Raw genomic sequence first — 27,331 nt, forward strand, 5'->3', positions numbered from 1 at the left:
GTAGAAGAAAATCGGATGGACATCATGAAAATGATCGGAGAGGTTGAGGGTAGAGGAAGTTCAGGAGTAAAAACAAACATAATTGTGTCCATAAAATGTATATAGTATGTATAAACTGGAAGTAGAGACCTAAGCGTTGTTGTTCACTAGTTTACTCCAATTAGGGGAGGGGTGGTGGGGTTGGAAAGTAATAAAGGGATTTTTTTTTTTTTTTTTTAAGGATATGTATATACACTACCGTTCAAAAAGTTTGGGGTCACTTAGAAATGTCCATTAAAATAACATCAAATTGATCAGAAATACAGTGTAGATATTATTAATGTTGTAAATGGCTATTGTAGCTGGGATTGGCAGATTTTTTATGGAATATCTACAGTTGAAGTCAGAAGTTTACATACACCTTAGCTAAATACATTTAAACTCAGTTTTTCACAATTCCTGACATTTAATCCTAGAAAAAATGCCCTGTCTTAGGTCAGTTAGGATCACCACTTTATTCTAAGAAAGTAAAATGTCAGAATAATAGTAGAGAGAATGATTTATTTCAGCTTTTATTTCTTTCATCACAAACGTTTACGTACACTCAATTAGTATTTGGCAGCATTGCCTTTAAATTGTTTAACTTGTGAATTTTGGCCCATTCCTCCTGACATAGCTGGTGTAACTGAGTCAGGTTAGTAGGCCTCCTTGCTCGCACACGCTTTTTCAGTTCTGCCCACACATTTTCTATAGGATTGAGGTCAGGGCTTTGTGATGGCCACTCCAATACCTTGACTTTGTTGTCCTTAAGCCATAACTTTGGAAGTATGCTTGGGGTCTTTGTCCATTTGGAAGACCCATTTGCGACCAAGCTTTAACTTCCTGACTGATGTCTTGAGATGTTGCTTCAATATATCCACATAGTTTTCCTTCCTCATGATGCCATCTATTTTGTGAAGTGCACCAGTCCCTCCTGCAGTAAAGCACCCCCACAGCATGATGCTGCCACCCCCGTGCCTCACGGTTGGGATGGTGTTCTTCGGCTTGCAAGCAACCCCCTTTTTCCTCCAAACATAACGATGGTCATTATGGCAAAACAGTTCTATTTTTGTTTCATCAGACCAGAGGACATTTCTCCAAAAAGTATGATCTTTGTCCCCATGTGCAGTTGCAAACCGTAGTCTGGCTTTTTAATGGCAGTTTTGGAGCAGTGGCTTCTTCCTTGCTGAGCGGCCTTTCAGGTTATGTCGATATAGGACTCGTTTTACTGTGGATATAGATACTTTTGTACCTGTTTCCTCCAGCGTCTTCACAAGGTCCTTTGCTGTTGTTCTGGGATTGATTTGCACTTTTCGCACCAAAGTACGTTCATCTCTAGGAGACAGAACGCATCTCCTTCCTGAGTGGTATGACGGCTGCGTGGTCCCATGGTGTTTATACTTGCGTACTATTGTTTGTACAGATGAACGGGGTACCTTCAGGCATTTGGAAATTGCTCCCAAGGATGAACCAGACTTGTGGAGGTCTACCATTTTTTTTCTGAGGTCTTGGCTGATATCTATTGATTTTCCCATGATGTCAAGCAAAGAGGCACTGTGTTTGAAGGTAGGCCTTGAAATACATCCACAGGTACACCTCCAATTTACTCAAATTATGTCAATTAGCCTATCAGAAGCTTCTAAAAAGTGTATGTAAACTTCTGACCCACTGGAATTGTGATACAGTGAATTATAAGTGAAATAATCTGTCTGTAAACAATTGTTGTAAAAATTACTTGTGTCATGCACAAAGTAGACTTGCCAAAACTATAGTTTGTTAACAAGACATTTGTGGAGTGGTTGAAAAAACGAGTTTTAATGACTCCAACCTAAGTGTATGTAAACTTCCGACTTCAACTGTACATTGGCGTACAGAGGCCCATTATCAGCAACCATCAGTCCTGTGTTCCAATGGCACGTTGTGTTTGCTAATCCAAGTTTATCATTTTTAAAAGGCTAATTGATCATTAGAAAACCCTTTTGCAATTATGGTAGCACAGCTGAAAACTGTTGTGCTGATTAAAGAAGCAATAAAAAACTGGCCTTCTTGAGACTAGTTGAGTATCTGGAGCATTAGCAATTGTGGGTTCGATTACAGGCTCAAAATGGCCAGAAACAAATAACTTTCTTCTGAAATTCGTCAGTCTATTATTGTTCTGAGAAAGGAAGGCTAATCCATGCGAGAAATTGCCAAGAAACTGAAGATCTCGTACAACGCTGTGTACTACTCCCTTCACAGAACAGCGCAAACTAGCACTAACCAGAATAGAAAGAGGAGTGAGAGGCCCCGGTGCACAACTGAGCAAGAGGACAAATACATTAGTGTCTAATTTGAGAAACAGACGCCTCACAGGTCCTCAACTGGCAGCTTCATTAAATAGTACCCGCAAAACACCATTCTCAACTTCAACAGTGAAGAGGCGACTCCTGGATGCTGACCTTCTAGGCAGAGTTGCAAAGAAAAAGCCATATCTCAGACTGTTTAATATTTGAGATTCTTCAAATAGCCACCCTTTGCCTTGATGACAGCTTTGCACACTCTTGGCATTCTCTCAACCAGCTTCATGAGTTAGTCACCTGGAAAGCATTTCAATTAACAGGCGTGCCTTCTTAGAAGTTCATTTGTGAAATGTATTTCCTTCTTAATGCGTTTGAGCCAATCAGCTGTGTTGTGACAAGGTAGGGGGGGTATACAGAAGATAGCCCTATTTGGTAAAAGACCAAGTCCATATTATTGCAAGAACAGCTCAAATAAGCAAAGAGAAACGACAGTCCATCATTACTTTAAGACATGAAGGTCAGTCAATACGGAACATTAAGAACTTTGAACGTTTCTTCAAGTGCAGTCGCAAAAACCATCAAGCGCTATGATGAAATTGTCTCTGCTGCAGAGGATAAGTTCATAAGTTACCAGCCTCAGAAATTGCAGCCCAAATAAATACTTCACAGAGTTCAAGTCACAGACACATCAACTGTTCAGAGGGGACTGCTTGGGCCAAGGAACACGAGCAATGGACATTAGACCGGTGGAAATTAGTAATTTGGTCTGGAGTACAAATTTGAGATCTTTGGTTCTAACCACAGTGTCTTTGTGAGACGCAGTGTGGGTGAACGGATGATCTCCGCATGTGTATTTCCCACCATAAAGCATGGAGGAGGAGGTGTTATGGTGTGGGGGTGCTTTGCTGGTGACACTGTCTGTGATTTATTTAGAATTCAAGGCACAATTAACCAGCATGGCTACCACAGCATTCTGCAGCGATAAGCCATCCCATCTGGTTTGGGCTTAGTGGGACTATCATTTGTTTTTCAACAGGACTATGACCCAACACACCTCCAGGCTGTGTAAGGGCTATTTTACCCTGAAGGAGAGTGATGGAGTGCTGCATCAGATGGCTTGCCTCCACAATCCCCCGACATCAAACCAATTGAAATGGTTTGTGATGAGTCGGAAGGCAGAGTGAAGGAAAAGCAGCCAACAAGTGCTCAGCATATGTGGGAACTCCTTCAAGACTGTTAGAAAAGCATTCCAGGTGAAGCTGGTTGAGAGAATGCCAAGAGTGTGCAAAGCTGTCATCAAGGCAAAGGGTGGCTATTTGAAGAATCTCAAATATATTTTGATTTGTTTAACACTTTTGGTTACTACATGATTCCATGTGTTATTTCATAGTTTTGATGTCTTCACTATTATTCTACAGTGTAGAAAATAATAAAAATAAAGAAAAACCCTTAAATGAGTAGGTGTGTCCAAACTTTTGACTGGTACATCATTATCTGATGAAATTGCTTTAGAAAGACAGGGATGCTTTCTCTCCCCCCTCCTGTTTGCAAAGGCAATTGAACTGCTAGCAGAAAGAATTAGACAGGACCCAAATGTAACGGGTATCATTATTTGTAAACATGAATATAAACTAAATGTATCTGTATATCTATCTACTTAAATATATATATAAATACATATTTGCAAGAAGAAAAAAAACATGGGGGATTGGAAGTAATGCAGACAACTACATTGATGGAAGTTACAAAAAATAACAAATGTAGAAAATAAAAAAAGAGGGAAAAAAGAAGAGGACCATTAGAACAATTCAAGTTGCTTTAGCAATGGTATTATTCTTTTTGTACTTGTTACCACTTTTTTCGCCCCAATTTCTTGATATCCAAATTGGTAGTTACAGTCTTGTCCCATCGCTGCAACTCCCGTACAGACTCAGGAGAGGCGAAGGTCGAGAGCCATGAGTCCTCCGAAACACGAACCCGCACTGCTTCTTGACACACTGCTTGCTTTACCCGGAAGCCAGCCGCACCAATGTGTCGGAGGAAATCACTGTACAGCTGGCGACCGAAGTCAGTGTGCATGCGCCACAAGGAGTCGCTAGAGTGCGATGGGACAAGGACATCCCAGCCGGCCAAACCCTCCCCTAACCCGGATGACGCTGGGCCAATTGTGCGCCGCCTTATGGGTCTCCCGGTCGCGGCCGGCTGCGACACAGCCCGGGATCGAACCCGGATCTGTAGCGATGCCTCTAGCACTGCGATGCAGTGCCTTAGACAGCTGCGCCACTTGGGAGGCAGCAATGGTAAATTTACTTAAAATGAGTAGGCATCACTCACCAATAGGTCATCCATCCTCAACAGCTCCATCCTGTAGACGTATAGGCCAACATTGCTGTTCTGCAGAATGAATGAGTCGTGCGTTCCACCTGGCCACCACATTCAGAAGCATTTTTTGCGCATCACATAATCTATTACCTGCTCATTAAGAGTGGAAGCCTTTTCTGTTCACATAGTTGAACTTGTTTTGGGATGGTGCTTTTATGGCGATGTGGGTGCTGTCTATTGCTCCGTTAGTATTTGGGAACCCATTGATGGCAAAGAAACCCCTCTTGATTTCAACCTGTTGTGCGATGGTGTATGGAAATTGTATATGTTACAGTTCATTTAGCTGACGATTGCCTCCAAGACAGCTCATCGAGGGATGCGAGATGCCGATCGGCAAGCTCCCGCTGAAAAGTGGCCATTGAAAAAAAAAACAGAGGATGGATAGCACTTTGATCTGCACCGGAATGGCATGCGTTTCCCTTTCTAAAGTACAGTGAGGGAAAAAAGTATTTGATCCCCTGCTGATTTTGTATGTTTGCCCACTGACAAAGAAATGATCAGTCTATAATTTTAATGGTAGGTTTATTTGAACAGTGAGAGACAGAATAACAACAAAACAATCCAGAAAAACACATGTCAAAAATGTTATAAATTGATTTGCATTTTAATGAGGGAAATAAGTATTTGACCCCCTCTCAATCAGAAAGATTTCTGGCTCCCAGGTGTCTTTTATACAGGTAATGAGCTGAGATTAGGAGCACACGCTTAAAGGCAGTGCTTCTAATCTCAGTTTGTTACCTGTATAAAAGACACCTGTCCACAGAAGCAATCAATCAGATTCCAAGCTCTCCACCATGGCCAAGACCAAAGAGCTCTCCAAGGATGTCAGGGACAAGATTGTAGACCTACACAAGGCTGGAATGGGCTACAAGACCATCGCCAAGCAGCTTGGTGAGAAGGTGACAACAGTTGGTGCGATTATTCACAAAATGGAAGAAACACAAAAGAACTGTCAATCTCCCTCGGCCTGGGGCTCCATGCAAGATCTCACCTCGTGGAGTTGCAATGATCATGAGAACGGTGAGTAATCAGCCCAGAACTACACGGGAGGATCTTGTCAATGATCTCAAGGCAGCTGGGACCATAGTCACCAAGAAAACAATTGGTAACACACTACGCTGTGAAGGACTGAAATCCTGCAGTGCCCGCAAGGTCCCCCTGCTCAAGAAAGCACATATACAGGCCCGTCTGAAGTTTGCCAATGAACATCTGAATGATTCAGAGGAGAACTGGGTGAAAGTGTTGTGGTCAGATGAGACCGAAATCGAGCTCTTTGCCATCAACTCAACTCGCCGTGTTTGGAGGAGGAGGAATGCTGACCCCAAGAACACCATCCCCACCGTCAAACATGGAGGTGGAAACATTATGCTTTGGGGGTGTTTTTCTGCTAAGGGGACAGGATAACTTCACCGCATCAAAGGGACGATGGACGGGGCCATGTACCGTCAAATCTTGGGTGAGAACCTCCTTCCCTCAGCCAGGGCATTGAAAATGGGTCGTGGATGGGTATCCCAGCATGACAATGACCCAAAACACACGGCCAAGGCAACAAAGGAGTGGCTCAAGAAGAAGCACATTAAGGTCCTGGAGTGGCCTAGCCAGTCTGTGGAGGGAGCTGAAGGTTCGAGTTGCCAAACGCCAGCCTCGAAACCTTAATGACTTGGAGAAGATCTGCAAAGAGGAGTGGGACAAAATCCCTTCTGAGATGTGTGCAAACCTGGTGGCCAACTACAAGAAACGTCTGACCTCTTTGGTTGCCAACAAGGGTTTTGCCACCAAGTACTAAGCAATGTTTTGCAGAGAGGTCAAATCCTTATTTCCCTCATTAAAATGCAAATCAATTTATAAAATGTTTGACATGCGTTTTTCTGGATTGTTTTGTTGTTATTCTGTCTCTCACTGTTCAAATAAACCTACCATTAAAATTATAGACTGATCATTTCTTTGCCAGTGGGCAAACGTACAAAATCAGCAGGGATCAAATACTTTTTTCCCCTCACTGTAGGTCTTAAATCCTCAAAAGATCCTATATAATTGGTTTTGGAAAATGATATCTGATGAGCCAATCTGTACTTTCTGCAAAAAAAGTCCCACTGGTCTCTAAAAACACGCTCTCTGCGAAATGCAGCGAGTGCCAAATCTTCTAACAGAGCAAGATCATTCATTTCTCATTCGATTTCCCATTATCTCTGTCTTTTATAGTATTTCAACAATAGTTTCACTTTAACACGTGCCTCTAATTTGACAAATCACTGTAACAAATTACATAACAAATGCACTGATGTGGTCAAATTATATAATTTATATCCTGTCAAGATCTGTTGCATGAATTGCACAATAGAAATATAATTACGTCGAAAAATGATTTAATTATTACTGTCACAACTGCAACATATATTTTCCTTATTCCACCACTTGGCACTGTGCCTACGAATGGTCATGGCTGTGCGTAAATGTAAGCATACTCTCAAGCTAACGTTCATATTGATCAATCTCACACTTTGCGTGGAAATGATCCCACGCATCGTATATATGCACAGATTTGTGCCTATGCACGGTTGATACACGAGGCCCCTGGTGTGCAAAGCACTTAGAGACTTACCTAGAAAGACAGCTGTAATCGCTACCAAAGGTGCTTCTACAAAGTGTTGACTCAGGGGTGTGAATACTTATGTAAATTAGATATTTATATATTTCATTTTCAACAAATTTGCAAACATTTCTAAAATCATGTTTTCACTTTGTCATTATGGGGTATTGTGTTTAGATGGGTGAGAACAAAAATATATTTAATCCATTTTGAATTCAGGCTGTAACAACAAAATGTGGAATAAGTCAAGGGGTATGAATACTTTCTGAAGGCACTGTATGCCACTTAGCAAGTCATTTTATCCAAAGTGACAAAAAGTACAGTGAGGGTGTGAATGTGATCCCTGGTATTTAAACCACAACAAGAAGGGACATATTAATAGAGCTTACTGTTTCATTATCACACACACAGGTGTGTGTATGTCTGCCTCTGTGTGTGTATGTGTGTACACCTGTAACCGATGCTGTGTGTGTGCATGTATGTGTTCCCGTGTGTGTGTGTACCTGTAGCCGAGTGTGTGTGCATGAAAAATATGTGTCCCCCTGTGTGTGTGTGTGCCTCTGTGTAACTCTCCCCCTCCCCCTCTCTCTCCACCTGTAGGCGATGCTGTGGTGTCCGTTGTTGTTCAGGGTGGTCTGGTCAGGTCCCCTCCAGGTGACAGTAGCTTTGGGTCGGCCACACACCTTACACCTCAGAGTCACACTCTCCCCGTTGTCACACGTCACCTCGCTCAGGGGGACCAGGAACTCCGGTGAGACTAAGGGTCAAAGGTCAAATGACATCGTCACTGAGCAGCTGAGAGGGCTATAGGGTGTGTGTCATAGTGAGAAAATATCATGTACTTAGATTATTTTTTTGCCTTTTCAAGTTAAAATAATGTTTCTGTTCAGCATCTGTAGATTGTTGGTGGTGATCTTTCATCGTTCTTTGATACAGTACAATTAACTTTATTGTTCCTAAGTGTCTTGGACACAGTCAATACACTGCTGAATATATGTACATCCATTCTGCTGTATTGAGATTATCTTAATTGAGACTACACATTAAAAGACAATAGAGGACTTACAATCATAGATGTAGTTGGGGTTTAGAAGCTGAAAAAACAAGACAGAAAACAGGATGTCAGACGTCAAAGAAGAAAGCTTTGTGTAGATCTGAAATGATTGAAGGGGGAGGGGGCAATGCTGGTTCCCATTGGTTGGTTACTAGCAATGCAGTAACATTGGCACCACCTAGCTCTCTGATAGGCTAAGTGGAATTTCACCATATTGCTTACACCTATCCGATCCTCTCAATTCTACACATGTACCTAGGCATTACGGGTAGGGGCTAGTGGTCAATAATGATTGGACAAAAGGATTGATGATAACTTACCTTTACAGAAACCTTATTGGCTAGCCCATCTCTAGACTTCCTGTAACCGTTTTCCAGCTTGCCCTCTTTCTTTCCCTCTTCTTTCCTCTCAGACTTCTTGCGGATGCGCAGGGTGGTGTGCCAGGATGAGGACTTCCTGTTTACACAAATAGGGTCAGTTGAAAGGTATATGATATACAGTATGATTTAATACTAATCAATAACATATCTCATTATATCACACATAGTTTTAGGCTAACAATATCTTGTGGTGTCACACTAAAATCTTTCCCTGTATACTGTACATTCGCCACAGTCTCTTACTTGATGGTTCCGTCTGGGTAGTCGGGGATGATGGTGGAGGTGTGTCCTAGAACGTAACCGGGGATCCAGCCCTCGGCAGCGGGGCCCTGTTCGGTAGCGGCCCGGAACACCAGGAACATGTTCTGTTGGTTAGAGGCCAGGATCTGAACCACCTCTCCCTGGGACACACTGATCTCATCCTCCTTAAGGGCCACGTAGTCCTGGGTCACCAACATGGTCGACATACTACTGCTGCTGCTGCTTTCACTCTGTGGAGATGGGGGTGGGGAATTATGGAAGATTTGTAAGTATATTGAATAACTTGCAAGAAACTCACCTCACACATACACAGTCAATCCTCCACGATTCCATGCACATCATCTGATTCTATCATTGCGTCCCAAACAACACAAGGGCAATTCCATGGTAACAGAGTGATGCTGAAACTCAGAATTTTCACTTTAGAATGTATGTAAAAAATATAGAAAATACTTTGCATCTGCACTGTTCTTCAAGTTAATGTGTTTTTGTAAAAAAAATCCTTGGAAATTGTTAAAAGTAGTGCTTGTGCATAGAGTTATATGGTTTGTTTAACTTTGCAATCATTGGTTTTTGTTTGACATAAATTTTAAAGTGAAAAATCTCAGCATCAATCGGTTACCATGGCATTGCCCAGACACAGACACACCTCACACACTCCGCTGTTTAGGTAGAGGAAAGAGGAAAAAGAGAATTACTATTTGATTCAAGCACTTTAGGTAATCAGTGGTTCAGTCATGTGAGTGTTGTTGTTAGCCATCCATTTTCTAGTTTCACACACTGCTTCCAGTAAAGTTCATACACCTCAATGAGACAAAGAAAAGGGATTGGCACCACTACTTCTTCAGAGAACGAGTGAATCAGGTGGAGTGAAGAGGAAGAGAGATGTACACACTCAGGTGTTAAAGGAAGGATTACTTTCAGTTTCAGTCGTCATTGCTCTTTCGCTCCGACGCAAAGACAAGAAGAGTTAGCGAGAAGTATTCAAGCTGAAAGAAGCTTTGTCAGAGTTAAAAATAGCAGAAATGAGAGTTGTTGTTAAAGGTTGAAGCTTTATAAAAGCCTTGTTAGCTATAAAGAGTAGAAAGTCTCCAGGAGAGTTTAGTAGAGTTGTCCTTAGAGCTTACAAATCAGTGAAGCGTTGTTAAGACATACATGAGATGCGTAGTAGTAGTAGAGTACTACTAGTAGCAGATTAGTATTAGTAGAGTACTACTAGTAGCAGAGTAGTATTAGTAGAGTACTACTTGAAGTGCAGTTAAAGCTTGGTTAGAGCTGTGCGTTGAAGAGTAGTTTAATAGGGTCGTCAATTCTTTAGAGACATACAAGAAGTGCGCAGGAGTCCAACAATTAGTAGTAGTTGTCGTAGTAGTAGAGTAATACTAGTTGTAGAATAGTAGTAGAACAGTTTAGTAGAGCCAGCTCCAGTGGGACGCAGCAGGACACAGGCAGACAGGACAGGACAGGACAGGACATGTCTCCTGTGGGTGCTGGGTTAGTCAACCAGGAGCACTAGCAGGACTAGGCCGCCCTGAAGCCTGGGCAGCGGGTACATCTCTTACCCCATTGCTCTGGGTGGACTGGATGGACTGCTCACTGGTCGATGAGCACGTACTCATGCGGTCCGCCTCCTTGCTGTGGTTGGAGTGTCTGTGGGACCCGGTCCCTGACTGAGATGAGGTCTGGGCCGTGTTTTGGTTCTGCCTCCCCAGGGTATCCCCTGGCTCCCCTGGGAAGGTGAAGGAGCCGGGCCGGCTGGCTGGAGAACCAGGCATGGAGCTCCAGAAGGATCCAGAGCCAGACTTCAGGCCAGGGCTGGGAGGGGGAGGGGGGAGCGCATCCTTCCCAAAGGCGGGGGTGGCCATGGGGGAGGCCATGGGGGAGACGGTGCCCGGCCGAGGCTTAGTGGGGGTGGAGAGAGGCACAGGGAGGGGGGCCACACTGGCCCGGGGGATAGTGGGTATGGAAGGGGGCTGGTCGTTTGAGGCCAAGATGGGGCGCTTGCCCTGGGGGCTTCCCCCCTGGACCCTCACCCCGCGCTGGGCCTGCGGGTCCACTGAGATGGAGGGAGGGAGCGAGGGAGGTGGGGGGAGACGAGGGGAGGAACCTGAATCAGAAGTGAGCAACACTGAGTAGAGGGAGGGAAATGTCTTAACCAGGGAATTTCAACACACACACACACACACACACACACACACACACACACACACACACACACACACACACCCTCAGTAATACTGGGAGAGCCTCAGCCTACCTGACATCTTGTTGGGGCCATCTGGGTCTGTGGCCCCAGGGTTGTGTGGGTGTCGTAGGGGCTGGGGCAGGCGGGAGGGCTGGGGGATCCTGGAGGGCCTCCTGGATGAGCCAGCTCCACCCTGGGGACCACCTCCAACGAGGGGACTACCTACACCGAGGGGCACACTTCCACCGAGCGGCCCAGATAGATGCACACCCTGTAGAGCTCCAACAGGGGCCAAACTGGGCATGACGCTCCCCATTGACGGAGCTCCGCCGCTGGGTAGACATGGTCCGTCGCTAGCCCCTACATGGTTCCTCTGGTACTCTGTAGGGGAGGTCAGAGCTGGAGAGAGAGATAGAGTGAGAAAGTGAGGCAGAGAGATTGACAAAAATATTACACTTATTTTGGTAACATCACTCACCTCAACATTCCAAAATCGTGACGGTATATCTGTGTACTGTTGAAAAAGCTCAGCTAAAGGTGTGTGTGTGTGTGTGTACCATTGAGGAAGTTGCGTTGACTCTCCAGTATCTGGCTGATCTGAAGGGTCCAGACCTGCCGGACACCCAGATGGGAGGAGTGAAGGACGAAGGATTCTATGCTGCTATTGGTCACCCGAGACGTCAACACAAACTTACAGGGGTCACCGTCCACACTGTCCTCCAACCCGAGACAACTGACCTGGAGGGAGGGAGAGAGAGAGAGAGAGAGAGAGAGAGAGAGAGTTGCTCAACACACCTTTATTTAGCAAATAAGGAGTAAATGAATACAGAGCTTACAACTTACATTGTCCTTTGATGCATACAAAATGTGAGTTGTCTGGGTGTTTTGGAAGTTTATACACATTTCCATCATACGATGTAGAGACAATACCTTGATGCTGTTCTTGTATACGAAGCCAGGCATGGAGAAACCTCTCTTCTTGTCCAGTGGTTCACTGAAGATGACGATCTGTTCGAAGAGGAAGACCCTTCTCTCCCTCATCCTCCCTACTCCCCCCTCAGGGTCTGATACCATGAAGGTGTCCTGAAGCAGCAGACGACCTTGGGCCACAATCTTACCCTGGAGGGGGGAGGAGAGAAAAAAAGAAATAGAAGGGGAAAAAAGTGAAGAGCAAAATGTTGAAAGAGAGATGAATAAAGGAAGAGATAAGTGGGGCAGAGGAGGAAGGAGGAAAGAAAATCAGACGAGTTGATCAATTGGTTCAGTTGATTGATCTGACAATCAATTGATCCGTTTTTATATGTAAATATCTATTCTCTGTCAGGGTTGTCTTACGTCAAATCCTTGGAGCCGCCCCACGTTCATCATATCGTTGCATCTCTTTGGTACGATGCACATGATCTCAACTCCTTTCTGAAGGGGACACACACACATCGAATGGGTTAAAAAAAAAACAGTTAAGGAAATACAATAGTCAAAAAATATTTGTTTTTTATGGAAAGTCCTCTCCTCCTCACCTCCAACTCCACTGAATCCAACCCTGCCTTTTTAGAAAATTTGAGGAAGTCCTACAAACAAAACGAGGCAAAGTTAATTAGATATTACAAAATGGTGACTTGTGTGAAAGAAAATGATTACCAAATGATAAGACAAAATGTCAGAGTAAGGTAACAAACTGATTTGATACTGGCCCCCTGGTACAGCAAAGAAAATGTAAGTGATTTGCACCCCCTGCTGGACAACTAAGAACATGATTTGTACAGTGATTATTTATCTCCTACACAGGATCACAAGACAATGATGAGAACACAGAGACCCACCCACACCCCCACCCACACCCCCACCCTACCTTGAGCAGTAGTTGGTACTTCATGATTCTCTGGACGGGTTTGATGAGGAGGTCAGTGATCTGGAGACGGTGACCTAGACGTTGTTTCAGGTCCTCAAAGTAGGTGTCGATGTACTCTGATACGATGAGCTCTGACTTAGGCTTGTTCTGACAGTACACTATGTACATGTGGAGCCTCCGCTCCTGGAGACAGAACAGACACACCAAGGGTTAGGGTACAGTAGATATACAGTTCATTCGGAAAGTATTCATACCCCTTGATTTTTTCCATATTTTGATACGTTACAGCCTTATTCTAAAATGGTTTAAATCGTTTTTTTCCCCTCAATCTACACAAAATACCCCTAAATGACAAAGCAAAAACAGTTTTTTTAGACATTTTCTTTGCAGATTTATAATTTAAAAAAAACAGAACTATGACATTTACATAAGTATTTAGACCCTTTACTTTGTTGAAGCACCTTTGGCAGCAATTACAGCCTTGAGTCTTCTTGGGTATGACGCTACAAGCTTGGCACACCTGTATTTGGGGAGTTTCTCCCATTCTTCTCTGCAGATCCTCTCAAGCTTTGTCAGGTTGGATGGGGAGCGTCGCTGCGCAGCTATTTTCAGGTCTCTCAAGAAATGTTCGATCAGGTTCAAGTCCGGGCTCTGGCTGGGCCACTCAAGGACATTCGGAGACTTGTCCCAAAGCCACTCCTGCGTTGTCTTGGCTGTGGGCTTAGGGTCATTGTCCTGTTGGAAGGTGAACCTCCGCCTCAGTCTGAGGTCCTGAGCGCTCTGGAGCAGGTTGTCATCAAGGATCTCTGTACTTTGCTCCGTTCATCTTTCCCTCGATCCAGACTAGTCTCCCAGTCTCTGCCTCTAAAAAACACGATGCTGCCACTGCCATGCTTCACAATAAAGATGGTGCCATGTTTCCTCCAGACATGAAGCTTGGCATTCACAGGCCCTGCGGCAGGATTAACTCGGCAAGGGGGCATCAGAAATGACTAAGGGGGCACAACTATTTTCGCTTGCTGATAACACAGATGGATAATAATCGATAGTACAATTACAAACAATGTATTTGCAGCCACGCATGGCTGTCTTGCCGCAAGAATACAGGCTACTGCACCACTTTACAAACATGGACAATTCATAACCGGCTTGAGAAATTGCAAGTTATGACAATGCTACATGCACAATACCCATCAATGCAATGCAAAACAGTTGCTAATTACCGTAATAACACTTCCCCACGCCAATAAAATGCATTTCCAATCGCGGAAAGCAAACAATAATGTACAATGCACTACCACGACTTATCGGTACAATGCAGCTACCAAGCTGTCTTCCCACAAGAGTGCCGTACTACGCTGCGTATGATAACAGAAATTAGAATTCCATAGCAACGAGTTGTTTATGGCAACACTATAGCTACATCGTTACTCAACCATTGGTCAAGGTCTGCCCACCCTCATCAATGTAATGCAAAGCACCTCTTCTACCATATAAAACATTAAAAACAATCCGATTATCCTATAAACCAAACATTTCCAATCCAATGACATCACAGAAATCAAGCAGTAGACTTGGCAGCAACGCCAATAAAGAAAATCACGTCTACGCCCATTTCTGACATTTGCCACACATTTCCAAAAGCAAATAACAAAATAATACAAGCCCAGCCAGGCTGCCGTTCTTACCCAGATTCAAAAGAGTTGCAGCCGCCTTGATGCTGTGTTGAACCTCCTCAGCAGTCTTTCGTTCCACTCCCTACGGAATTTGCTTGTAAGATCCCTCTCAAATGCCAGTTGAATCAGCTGCGCTTTCCTCCTGTGCAACATGCTCAGTCTGTGCTCACTGAATACGTTTTTCAATGTTGAAAAGGAGTTCTCGCAAGTTACCATGGATGCTCCAAATGTTAATCCCAGCTTCAATGCCATCATCACAGTAGGCATTGCTGTTAGAGGCCCAGCGTGTCTATCCAAAATGCTCTGCGTAGTCCATTTTTCTTCTCCAGATCGGGCGATTTCAATCTGTAGAAACTGCCGTGGGACAGTAAACTTCCACAAAGTCTCCTGAGATTAAGTCCAGCAGTGGTTTCACCTTTTCCACATCCATAAAGGTTTCATTCTCTGGGTGCAAGGCACACAGGGCCTCAACAAGTTGGCTGTTTCGTTCGTTAAATCTCTCTGCCTTCGAACCACGTGCTACAAAATGCCAGTTTTCTCCCACAGTACAGGCGGGTTGGGTATTTCCCCAGACAAACCTGCGCTGGCTACTCATCACCGAGGTCGTCAGGCACTAACGATAACGAAGGCGTCGGTGCTTGTAATATCCTGGCGGTGCTGTTGCTAGGTTCGGTCTTGGCAGCTGGAGGCCCCTCCTCGGGTTGGTTACCTCCTATGTCACCAGGCTGCAAGACGGTTGCGCAGGTGCCTTTGCTGCTGGGCTCGGCAGCCTTGGCCTCTGTGATTAGCGTCGGCTCAGCGGCCTTGGCGGCAGGCTTCTCCCCCTCCGCGCCGCCTTGATCCGATGCTGCCGTTGTGCCCTGGTGAAGCTACTTTCTAATATCCATCATGCTATCAGCTACCTACCTAACTGTTAACATTAGCTAAATTCCATCCAGCTGCGCGGTTTTCGTAGTACATAACTTTGAAAGTAAACCTAAACGGTCAAATTGACCATGCCCTTCTACTGTGAAGGCCAATCAAACCAATTGTTTTTTTCAACTGGTGAAATGTGTATGACGTACATATGATGCGTGCAAGGGAGTTGCATGAATTAAGTATACGCAACAAATCGGTTGGGCATGATGGAGAGGGCAGATTGTGGCATTGCCCCCTTTTGCCCCCTTGTGGCACCGGGCCTGGGCATTCAGACCAAAGAGTTCAATCTTGGGTTCATCAGACCAGAGAATCTTGTTTCTCATGGTCTGAGGGTCTTTAGGTGCCTTTTGGCAAACTCCAAGCAGGCTGTCATGTGCCTTTTACTGAGGAGTGGCTTCCCTCTGGCCACTCTACCATAAAGGCCTGATTGGTGGAGTGCTGCAGAGATGGTTGTCCTTCTGGAAGGTTCTCCCATCTCCACAGAGGAACTCTGGAGCTCTGTCAGAGTGACCATCGGGTTCTTGGTCACCTCCCTGACCAAAGCCAGTCCAAACTTCTTCCATTTAAGAATGATGGAGGCCACTGTGTTCTTGGGGACCTTCAATGCTGCAGACATTTTTTGGTACCCTTCCCCAGATCTGTGCCTCGACGTTATCCCGTCTCGGAGCTCTACGGACAATTCCTTTGACCTCATGGCTTGGTTTTTGCTCTGACATGCTCTGTTAACTGTGGCATCTTATATAGACAGGTGTGTGCCTTTCCAAATCATGTCCAATCAATTGAATTTACCACAGGTGGACTCCAATCAAGTTGTAGAAACATCTCAAGGATGATCAATGGAAACAGGATGCACCTGAGCTCAATTTTGAGTCTCATAGCAAAGGGTCTGAATACGTATGTAAATAAGGTATCTGTGTTTTTATTTGTAATACATTAGCAAAAATTTATAAAAACCTGTTTTCGCTCTGTCTATACACTGACTTGGGCACTGTATAGACACTCACACAGCAACAGTCAGTCACTCACATGTTTGACGAACAGCGGCCCAAGTCGGTCAGGGTCTTCCAGACACTTCTCTAACTCTCCCATGAAGAAACTGCAGAGTGAAAGAGAGGGAGTGTTAAGCAAGGCATATCCATATGTCGTGTGTGTGTTTGTATGTGTATGTGTGTGTGCGTAATTGTGTGTGTGTGTATGCCCATGTGTGTCGTACTCTCTGTGCCAGTCGTAGATCTGGTGGATGTTTCCAAAGACGATCTTGTCTTTCCCCTTCATATCGTCTGGTACCCCTTCCTCCTTCATCCGCGTCATATAGCCCTGAAACACACACACACACAGTCAGGGTTGCATAATCAAGCCATCACACACACACACACGCGCACGCACGCACACACACTCGAACATCAACTAACACGAGAGGAAGAGGAAGTGAGGTCAGAGGGAGGGAGGAAGTGATGCGTTTTGTCTCACCCCCACCACCACGCCCAGGTCTCTGACGTAGTCCCTCTCAGTCTCCACCAGTTCCAACAACACAAAACTACACAGAGAAAGAGAGAAAGGGTAAGAAACATGGCTGAAACAAGAGTGTGGCAAATAATAAAGGGAGTTCCAGTGTATGGTGTCCATAGTAGGACAGCTCCAGTCAAATCCTGCTGAGACTGAGATTGTCCTAATATGGACACCGTAACAGTGAGGGAGAAAGAGTCAGTGACAAAAAGAGAGAAACATTGCTAGTGAGCCACACAAGTGGAATCGCTTTAACGTGTTATCCCCTTGGTTGTACTCAGTGCATATTTTTCCCCCCAATAAATCTATCTATCAATCCAGTACGTACTGTCGTCTCTTGAGGAAGCCAGTCTTGCGCTCCTCCATCTCATCGATGGGAGAGGAGGATGAGAGGAGAGAGTTGTCGGAGGGGTTGAAGGAGGGAGAGCTGCTATCCCCCTGTTCTACTGAGAGAGAGCTGGGCCTGTCCTCCAAAGCCTGGAGAGAGATAAGGAGGGAGAAAGAAGGAGGTAGATTGTAAACCAGATGATGCTTCCTTGTGTGTGTGTGTGTGTGAGAGAGAGAGTGCCCTCACCATCTTGCTCTTGACCAGTTCCTCGATGGCGCTCACCAGCTCTGCTGCACTGGGTGTCTCAGAACTGGATGGACGGACGGACAGACGAGAGGAGCTCTGAACAGGGATGGAGGGTGGGGGGTTAGGAGAGAAAAGTGTTAGAACATTCCATTCAGCATAGTCTTACTACCTGATTTGGCTAAAGGTTTTATTTACTACCATTCCTGTCATCTATAAAACAATCAAGCAATCTTTAAAACAATTAACTAATTAATTAATACATCAATTAACTGATCCTATCAATTAACCAAGAAACCAAATCTGGCAAGAATAACATTATTGGTTCTTCCTAATTTGAACCCTCCCTTGTAGAACGCCCTCTTTTAAGGGAGAACATTTAAAAATGTCATGTAGAGACACACTGCAAACACTGATCCAAGAGACTACCAAAAAAGAGACAATGAAAGAACAGTGTTTTTTTCTGGACAGATCCCAAAATATTCCTGAGGCATACATTGAATGGCGGGTAAAAAGTTGCCAGCCAGCTGTATGTTGGTGATCAGATGATGGTTTGTTTACGATGACGTCATCTCGCTTAGTCTACCTTACACAGTGTTAGTGTTTGTGTTGTATTTTGATCCTCTGCGCTCAATGAATTATCCAATGTTGATCATAACAAGAAAGAGGTTCTAATATGAAGTTAAACGGAAGGGTAAATTGAATTTATGATAGCTAAAAGAAAAAAAATAAGGAAAATACACTACATGAAGTATGTGGACACCTGCTCGTCGAACATCTCATTCCAAAATCATGGGCATTAATATGGAGTTGGTCCTCCCTTTGCTGCTATAACAGCCTCCACTCTTCTGGGAAGACTTTCCACTAGATGTTGGAACATTGCTGCGGGACTTGCTTCCATTCAGCCACAAGAGTATTAGGGAGGTCAGGCACTGATGTTGGGCGATAAGGCCTGGCTCGCAGTCGGCGTTGCAATTCATCCAAAAGGTTGAGGTCAGGGCTCTGTGCAGGCCAGTCAAGTTCTTCCACACCGATCTTGACAAACCATTTCTGTATGGATCTCGCTTTGTGCATGGGGGCATTGTCATGCTGAAACAGGAAAGGGCCTTCCCCAAACTGTTGCCACAAAGTTGGAAGCACAGAATCATCTAGAATGTCATTGTATGATGTAGCATTAAGATTTCCCTTCACTGGAACTAAGGAGCCTAGCCCGAACCGTAAAAAACAGCCCAAGACCATTATTCTTCCTCCACCAGTTGGCACTATGCATTCGGGCAGGTAGCGTTCTCCTGGCATCCGTCAAACCCAGATTCGTCCGTCGGACTGCCAGATGATGAAGCATGATTCATCACTCCAGAGAACGCATTTCCACTGCTCCAGAGTCCAATGGCAACGAGCTTTACACCACTCCAGCCGACGCTTGGCATTGCGCATGGTGATCTTAGACTTGTGTGCGGGTGCTTGGCCATGGAAACCCATTTCATGAAGCTCCTGATGAACAGTTAGTGTGCTGATGTTGATTCGAGAGGCAGTTTGGAACTCGGTATTGAGTGTTGCAACCGAGGACATACGATTTTTAAACACTACGCACTTCACCACTCTCCGGTCACGTTTTGTGAGCTTGTGTGGCCTACCACTTCACGGCTGAGCCGTTGTTGCTCCTAGACATTTCCACTTCAAAATAACAGCACTTACAGTTGACCGCGGCAGCTCTAGCAGGTTTGACGAACTGACTTGTTGGAAAGGTGGCATCCTATGACGGTGCCAGGTTGAAAGTCACTTAGATCTTCATTAAGGCCATTCTACTGCCAATGTTTGTCTATGGATATTGCATGGCTGTATGCTCAATTTTATACACCTGTCAGCAACGGGTGTGGCTGAAATAGCCAATACTTTTGTATATAGTGTAGTCTCCAATGAGTTTCATAAGAGGTAAATCCATGGTATTGAAAAACAAGAGAAGATATATATATACAGTGAGGGAAAAAAGTATTTGATCCCCTGCTGATTTTGTACGTTTGCCCACTGACAAAGACATGATCAGTCTATAATTTTAATGGTAGGTTTATTTGAACAGTGAGAGACAGAATAACAACGAACAAATCCAGAAAAACGCATATTTGCATTTTAATGAGGGAAATACGTATCTGACCCCTCTGCAAAACATGACTTAGTACTTGGTGGCAAAACCCTTGTTGGCAATCACAGAGGTCAGACGTTTCTTGTAGTTGGTCACCAGGTTTGCACACATCTCAGGAGGGATTTTGTCCCACTCCTCTTTGCAGATCTTCACCAAGTCATTAAGGTTTCGAGCCTGACGTTTGGCAACTCGAACCTTCAGCTCCCTCCACAGATTTTCTATGGGATTAAGGTCTGGATACTGGCTAGGCCACTCCAGGACCTTAATGTGCTTCTTCTTGAGCCATTCCTTTGTTGCCTCGGCTGTGTGTTTTGGGTCATTGTCATGCTGGAATACCCATCCACGACCCATTTTCAATGCCCTGGCTGAGGGAAGGAGGTTCTCACCCAAGATTTGAAGGTACATGGCGCCGTCCATCGTCCCTTTGATGCGGGGAATTTGTCCTGTCCCCTTAGCAGAAAAACACCCCCAAAGCATAATGTTTCCACCTCCATGTTTGACGGTGGGGATGGTGTTCTTGGGGTCATAGGCAGCATTCCTCCTCCTCCAAACACGGCGAGTTGAGTTGATAACAAAGAGCTCGATTTTGGTCTTATCTGACCACAACACTTTCACCCAGTTCTCCTCTGAATCATTCATATGTTAATTGGCAAACTTCAGACGGCCCTGTATATGTGCTTTCTTGAGCAGGGGGACCTTGCGGGCAATGCAGGATTTCAGTCCTTCGCGGCGTAGTGTGTTACCAATTATTTTCTTGGTGACTATGGTCCCAGCTGCCTTGAGATCATTGACAAGATCCTCCCGTGTAGTTCTGGGCTGATTCCTCCATTATGTGAATAATCGCACCAACTGTTGTCACCTTCTCACCAAGTTGCTTGGCGATGGTCTTGTAGCCCATTCCAGCCTTGTGTAGGTCTACAATCTTGTCCCTGACATCCTTGGAGAGCTCTTTGGTCTTGGCCATGGTGGAGAGTTTGGAATCTGATTGATTGATTGCTTCTGTGGACAGGTGTCTTTTATACAGTTAACAAGCTGAGATTAGGAGCACTCCCTTTAAGAGTGTGCTCCTAATCTCAGCTCGTTACCTGTATAAAAGACACCTGGGAGCCAGACATTTTTCTGATTGAGAGGGGGTCAAATACTTATTTCCCTCATTAAAATGCTAATCAATTTATAACATTTTTGACATGCGTTTTTCTGGATTTTGTTGTTGTTATTCTGTCTCTCAATGTTCAAATAAACCTACCATTAAAATGATAGACTGATCATTTGTTTGTCAGTGGGCAAACGTACAAAATCAGCAGGGGATCAAATCCTTTTTTCCCTCATAGAGAATGTATGAGATATCTATATAATAAAGGAACTTTTAAAAGTGGATGATGAAATATGAACTGTATAATAAAGGACGGCATTCAGAAAAGAAAAGAGAATGTGTATAATGACTGTATAAGACATTGAAAAGGTAAGGAGGTACAGTAAAGTGTATGAGAGTCTCTCACCCTTGCTGTGCTGTCTCCAGACTGTGCTGTGCCCCACTAAGGGTCAGTGTGTGGTGGGGTGGGGTGTACCCTCTGGCCACGCCAGGGCTTACAGTAGGTGCCAATTAATAACATGGTGCAATGGGGTTAACGCACAAAGGGGAGGGGTGAGGACGGGTGAGAGGGGTGAGGGAGGAGGAGGGAGGGGGTTCTGAATCATAGTCATTTTAGCACATGACTTTGTTCATTTGTACAAGTGTTCCTGACGCAAGATGTTGCTCTTAGGCACAGATCTAGGATCAGCTTGCCCCAAATTCGATCCTGAAGCGAATAGTGTGAGAGAACGCAAAGCTGACCTTAGATCAGCGTCTAGAGACTTCGACCTGCTCTGTTCTGCATGTGCCTCTGAGTTATTCTGAGAGTGCTATCACACAGCAAACGGACGAGTAACCAGGCAACGAGGCGAAAAATGCTTAAAATGCATAATCAAAACTTAGACTTGTTTGGTGAAAGCCGTATATTGAAGGAACCAGGCTGGTGATGAAAAATGGAAAATAATCAAAACTAAGAAGAAAGATGAAGAGGGGGAGTAATTCTATAGTTGGATAAAGCACCGCAGATACTAAGAGGAGAGAGAGAGCAAGTTTGGGTGTTGAAGAGAGACTGAGAGACCGAGAGAGCAAGACAGCGTAAGGCAGGCAGACTAAAAGAGCTCTTTTAGAGACGTTTGGAAGTGTCCTTTGCCTCAGAGAGAAACATACTAGAAGAACTAGAAGACAGGAACAGACGTCAACATTCTACATCCGTTGTCATTCAACTAACTTTCATAAGAAGAACCGAAAGAAAAACAGTAACTAAGTCTATAGTACAGTTACCGAGAGGGGAAAAAGAGAGAGAGAACTGAACTACTGAGGGAAGAGAAAAGGAGGGAGAGATGGAAGGATTGATTCAGGAGATGGAGAGGTATGGAAACTGAGACAAAGCAAAGACAGGACATAAATCAAGGTAATGCTACAGCATGGTAAACAGTAAACAGACAGCAAACCAACGATACAGTCAGAAACAAAACAAACAAAAAGAGAAAGAAATTAGTGTCAGAGAAAAACGCTGCTGCGCCAAGAAAAGGTGACCCCAGGACGGGAACAGTAACTGATGCATTTCATTGGATTTCTATTTGAATAGCAGCTTCAATGTTTCATAATGAATTGAAATCTAGGCTTGTATTCCCAAAGTGTCTCAGACTAGGAGTGCTGATATAGGATCAGATTTGCCTTTCATCATGATGAATAAGAGGGGGGACCTGATCGTAAATCAGCACTCGTACTACTCTAAGATGCTTTGTGAATACAGGCCATGCTCAGCAGGAAGTGAGAAGAAAATTGACTAAAATTGATGTAATGTTTGTCTGTAGAATATAATAACAAAATAATCAAACTCATGACTAAATCATAAGAGAGAGAAACTGTAACAGAAAGGATGAGTTTGCTGTGTGGGGGGATCTTAGATTTGGGGTAGTTTAGGATTGTTTGTTTAGTGTTACACTTCCTGGTTACAGGCCTATCTGTTATGTTAGATGTGTGTACCAGTTAGCCTAGACTTTCTACACTTTACCCCCTCCCCAATCTTTCCTCTCTCGTACCTTCTCCCCACCCGTACACCCCTTCACCTTATCCTCAGGTTGACTGTACCCCTTTTCTCTTCCTTCCCGCTCCCCCTTACCTTGTCGTCCTGTGTGTCAGGCTGCAGTAGGCTGTGCTGCTGGATGGCCATGGGGGGCGGTAGGGGTACAGAGTCAGCACCCTCCTCGCCCTCCTCCTCGCCACAGCTCTGCATCCCAGAGGACGAGGACTTGGACAGGGTCCCACTCGAGAGCCCCTCGTTACGCACCCTCTGCAGAAGAGAGAGAGAGAGGAGAGAGAGAGGGAGGGAGGGAGGGAGAGAAAGGTAGAGAGAGACAAAGAGAGAGAGAGAGAGAGAGAGAGACTCAGAGAATCCTGCTGGTGAATAGGCGTGTGTGTGGCCATGTCTGTCTGTCGCCACCGTCCCCTCACCTCCTCCACAGTCTCATCCTGGGGTGTAGCAGCGCTGTCATCAGAGTCTTTCTGGGCGCTGCCCGTCATCTCACCACTCTTCCTCACCTCGCGGTTCTTCTTCTGTTTGTGTGCCAGCTTTTTCACGTGCCCGTCTGCCTTGCCACTGCTCAGACGACGCACTGGGCTGGTCAGCCACTTACGCAGGGTGTTACCTGGGACAAGGGGATGGAGAATGTTACCACGTACATGTAGACACAAACACACACACACACCTTCTCCTTTTCAACCACTTTGAATTTAGAATTGTTTGCTCAATCCCTTTGCAAAAAGGGAGTGGCTCCTAATCCGTGACCGGATCCTTTATTTCTGAGGCTCCATATCGGTGAGTGCGCAAATTCTCGCAGTATCTCCCAGGAATTTGGGACTTCACTCATTTTCTCATGCTGACACTGGATTAGTTACAAACCTGTAGTTAAATCAGAGTTTCATGCCAAAAATATTATATTCGCAATATTCAATAGCCACTTCAATGTCTTCACATGGTTTTGTCATGAGTTCTGTAACATTTGCTTGATTTTGCGGACCCACGACTATAGTGTATCGGCATTAGTTAGCTAGCTAACGTTAGCATGCTAGCAATGCTAGTCAGCGTAGGCTGCAACCTAGCTAGCCAGCCTAGCAAACTGTAGTCCAATTGAAACAGATTTAACCCTACTAGCTAACAGCTAGCTACATGACCAGTGGTGAAAGAGAGGTCCCTATGAGATTCAAGGCTTTAATACAGTACGTGCAGTGGTGTAAAGAAATTAAGTAAAAATACTACTAGAGCCTATGTGTCCTGATCCCCTCTGACCAGGGGAAAAGAAGCGGTAACGTCATGTATTTATAGCCTAGGCTATGTACTTATAGCCTAAAATAGGCATATTTATTTGGTTTACATTTCTTTTGGATTGCCATTTCTCATTTGCACTGAACAAAAATATGAAACATGTAAAGTGTTGGTCCCATGTTTCATGAGCTGAAATAAAATATCCCTGAAATGTTCCAAATGCACAAAAAGCTTATTTCTCTCAAATTTCGTGCACAAATTTGTTAACATCCCTGTTAGTGACCTTTTCTTATTTGCCAAGATAATCCTGATGGGTGTGGCATATCAATAACCTGATTTAAACAGCATGATCATTACAAAGGTGCAACTTGTGCTGGGGACAATAAAAGGCCACTCTAAAATGTGCAGTCTTTCATTATTATTATTATTTTTTAAATTGTCACACAACACAATGCCACAGATGTCTCAAGTTTTGAGGGAGTGTGCAATTCGCATGCTGACTGCAGTAACGCCCACCAGAGCTATTGCCAGAGAATTGAATGTTCATTTCTCTACCATAAGCCGCCTCTAACGTCGTTTTAGGGAATTTGGCAGTACGTCCAACCAGCCTCAAAATTGCTTGGCATCAGACCGCAAGGCACTACAGAGGGTAGTGCGTACGGCCAAGTACATCACTGGGGCCGAGCTCCCTGCCATCCAGAACATAGCTATGTATCTAATCCGGTTTCGGCATAAAAAAAAAAGACTGAAGTCCCAAATTCCTGCGAGATACTGAGAGAATTTGCCCACTCACGGATACGGAACCTCAGAAATGAAAGATCCGGTCACAGATTAGGAGCCACTCCCTTGCAAACATTGGTGAGATGTGTGTGTGTGTGTGTGTGTTTACCTGGTCGTTTGGGCCCTGGCGAGGTGTGTGAGCCCATGCCGTGATGCCCAGGCTGCAGGGTGGCAGAGGAGCCTGGCATGATGGAGTCATTACTACACACTGATAGAGTGTCTGTAGGGGTAGAGGGAGGAGGGGGAGAGAGGGAGGAGGACGGCAAGAGTGGGAGAGAGAGATGGAGGAGGGGGAGTAAGGGAGGAGGGGGAGAGAGGGAGAGGTTATCAAAGACAGAAGAGGACTTTGAACACACACTTATTCCCCCACCCATAATACATAGAATAATCCATAATAAAGAGCTTTTCTGAAACTCAATGACACTACCTCCTACCAAACACCTCCTAACCCACCTTTATGGTTGAATATCCCCTCCATCTCCATGGAGGAGCGTGAGTGGGCGATGCAGAGCATGGTGCAGGGTACCAGTCCCTCGTGGGCAGGGGAGCGGTCCGTGGTCCGCACCAGACACCAGTCAGGTTTGTCATGGCACCTCTCCAGGACCTCCACAGTCTGGCCCCTCCGGACGGTCAGCTCGTTGCTGTTACCAGCCATGAAGTCATGGATCACCACAGTCAGCTCACAGCCACCGGACAGCTGGAGGAGCGGAGAGAGAGATGGTCAGGAGGAATGTAGAATCATAGGAGGAGGTGGACGGATCATTATAACATTATTCCCCTGCGAGGTTAAAGCAGGCGTCAAAGTCCTCAGGTCCTTTTCAACTGAAGCTTTCTCTTCATGATCACATTCTAGAAATACTGTGTGCTGTTCTCACCTGTCTATGTTCTGTGATGTTCGTAACGCTAGAGAGATGACCAGTGTGTGTGTGCCCACCTTGTCGCTGTCCAGTGTGTTTTGTGAGGTGCGTGAGGCGATAGAGATAGTGTCTGGTTGGCTGCTGCCGTCACCCTGGCTGTCCAAGTCCTCTCCATCCCTGATAGAGACAAATACACAGGCAGAGGTGAGTGTGTAAGTGTGTGTTTGGGGAGCTGGTTGTGCGTGTGAATGCGTGCATGTGAGTCTACATGCATATGAGTGTATCCTGAGAGTACAAAACATTAAGAACACCTTCCTAATATTGAGTTGCACCCTGCCTTTTGCCCTCAGAACAGACTCAATTCGTCGGGGCATGGACTCCACAAGGTGTCGAAAGCGTTCCACAGGGATGCTGGCCCATGTTCACTCCAATGCTTCCCACAGTTGTGTCAAGTTGGCTGGATGTCCTTTGGGTGTTGGACCATTCTTGATACACACAGGAAACTGTTTAGTGTGAAAAACTTAGCAGCGTTGCAGTTCTTCACACACTCAAACTGGTGTGCCTGCACCTACTACCATACCCCGTTTAAAGGCACTTAAACCTTTAGTATTGCCCATTCACCCTTTGAATGGCACACATACACAATCCATGACTCAATTGTCTTAAGGCTTAAAAATCCTTCTTTAACCTGTCTCCTCCCTTTCATCTACACTGATTGAAGTGGATTGAACAGGTGACATCAATAAGGGATCATAGCTTTCACCTGTTCAGTCTGTCATGGAAAGAGTTTTGTTTTGTACACTCAGTGTATGTTTGTCTCTGTGTGTAGGTGTGTATAGTATACTTATGCACTTGTGTACCTGTACCTGCGGTGTCCCTTGTGGTGCTTGGCCGTGGCAGACTTAGGGATGTGTATGGGTTCCTTCAGAGCTCCTCTCAGGTGGATGGTTCGTTCCTGAATCACCTCCCTGATGTGTTTGATCCAATCCTGCTTGTTCTCAATGCTCGACGCCTGCCATTGGCCCAGGGAGGAGGGGTCAAAGGTCATAAGTTAATTCACCCAATCACCTCGCTCTCTGAACTCATATTTTAGTCTAAACAGTTTAATAGACCCCACTGGAGAAGAAACGGTTATATTCCAATATCCACACGGCTTCATTCTAAGTAGTAAGCTAGTGTGGACATTGAAACAGAGAATAGGGAGAGTAGGAGAGGAAAGGTGACAAAGAGAGGAGGCCACAGTAGAGTATTGAGATGCAGCCGAGGGCTATATTAGGTGTTAGGCTAGTTAGTACAGTTTTACTCACCATCGATCCATGTTTGCATCCCTGACTTGGCTTTGGTTCAAATATAAAATAGAGAATTTCACTGGTTTGTGTTTAGTTAATTTATATTACATTTTCAATGACGACAGACTGGTTCGAGATGACTGACGGACAACAGTTAGAGCATTTAGGTGGTGGCTAGTTAGTTAATTAGTTAGGTGGTTAACAGTTATATTGATGGACAGAATAGGAACAGAGTCATTATATTATGTCAGAGACA

General features: G+C 44.9%; 1 protein-coding gene across 1 annotated transcript in view; it reads right to left on the minus strand.

Annotated features, from left to right (window-relative positions):
- Positions 1-27,331, minus strand: part of LOC311131898 (triple functional domain protein-like) — a 101,877-nt gene that overhangs the window by 14,759 nt on the left and 59,787 nt on the right. The window contains exons 31-52 of the mRNA XM_084165014.1: positions 26,647-26,798; positions 25,864-25,963; positions 25,383-25,626; positions 25,039-25,149; positions 23,339-23,532; positions 23,007-23,177; positions 17,673-17,768; positions 17,427-17,575; positions 17,063-17,129; positions 16,806-16,909; positions 16,619-16,688; positions 12,999-13,181; positions 12,667-12,717; positions 12,485-12,562; positions 12,080-12,268; positions 11,707-11,887; positions 11,222-11,548; positions 10,527-11,071; positions 8,947-9,194; positions 8,644-8,779; positions 8,336-8,363; positions 7,864-8,026 (exon numbers count right to left, since the gene is read on the minus strand). Of these exons, the coding sequence (XP_084021140.1) occupies positions 7,864-8,026; positions 8,336-8,363; positions 8,644-8,779; positions 8,947-9,194; positions 10,527-11,071; positions 11,222-11,548; positions 11,707-11,887; positions 12,080-12,268; positions 12,485-12,562; positions 12,667-12,717; positions 12,999-13,181; positions 16,619-16,688; positions 16,806-16,909; positions 17,063-17,129; positions 17,427-17,575; positions 17,673-17,768; positions 23,007-23,177; positions 23,339-23,532; positions 25,039-25,149; positions 25,383-25,626; positions 25,864-25,963; positions 26,647-26,798 (3,587 nt within the window). The remainder of the gene's footprint in view (positions 1-7,863; positions 8,027-8,335; positions 8,364-8,643; positions 8,780-8,946; positions 9,195-10,526; positions 11,072-11,221; positions 11,549-11,706; positions 11,888-12,079; positions 12,269-12,484; positions 12,563-12,666; positions 12,718-12,998; positions 13,182-16,618; positions 16,689-16,805; positions 16,910-17,062; positions 17,130-17,426; positions 17,576-17,672; positions 17,769-23,006; positions 23,178-23,338; positions 23,533-25,038; positions 25,150-25,382; positions 25,627-25,863; positions 25,964-26,646; positions 26,799-27,331) is intronic.

Source organism: Coregonus lavaretus (assembly GCF_964263955.1).
Source record: "Coregonus lavaretus genome assembly, chromosome: 7".
Lineage (NCBI taxonomy): Eukaryota > Metazoa > Chordata > Actinopteri > Salmoniformes > Salmonidae > Coregonus > Coregonus lavaretus.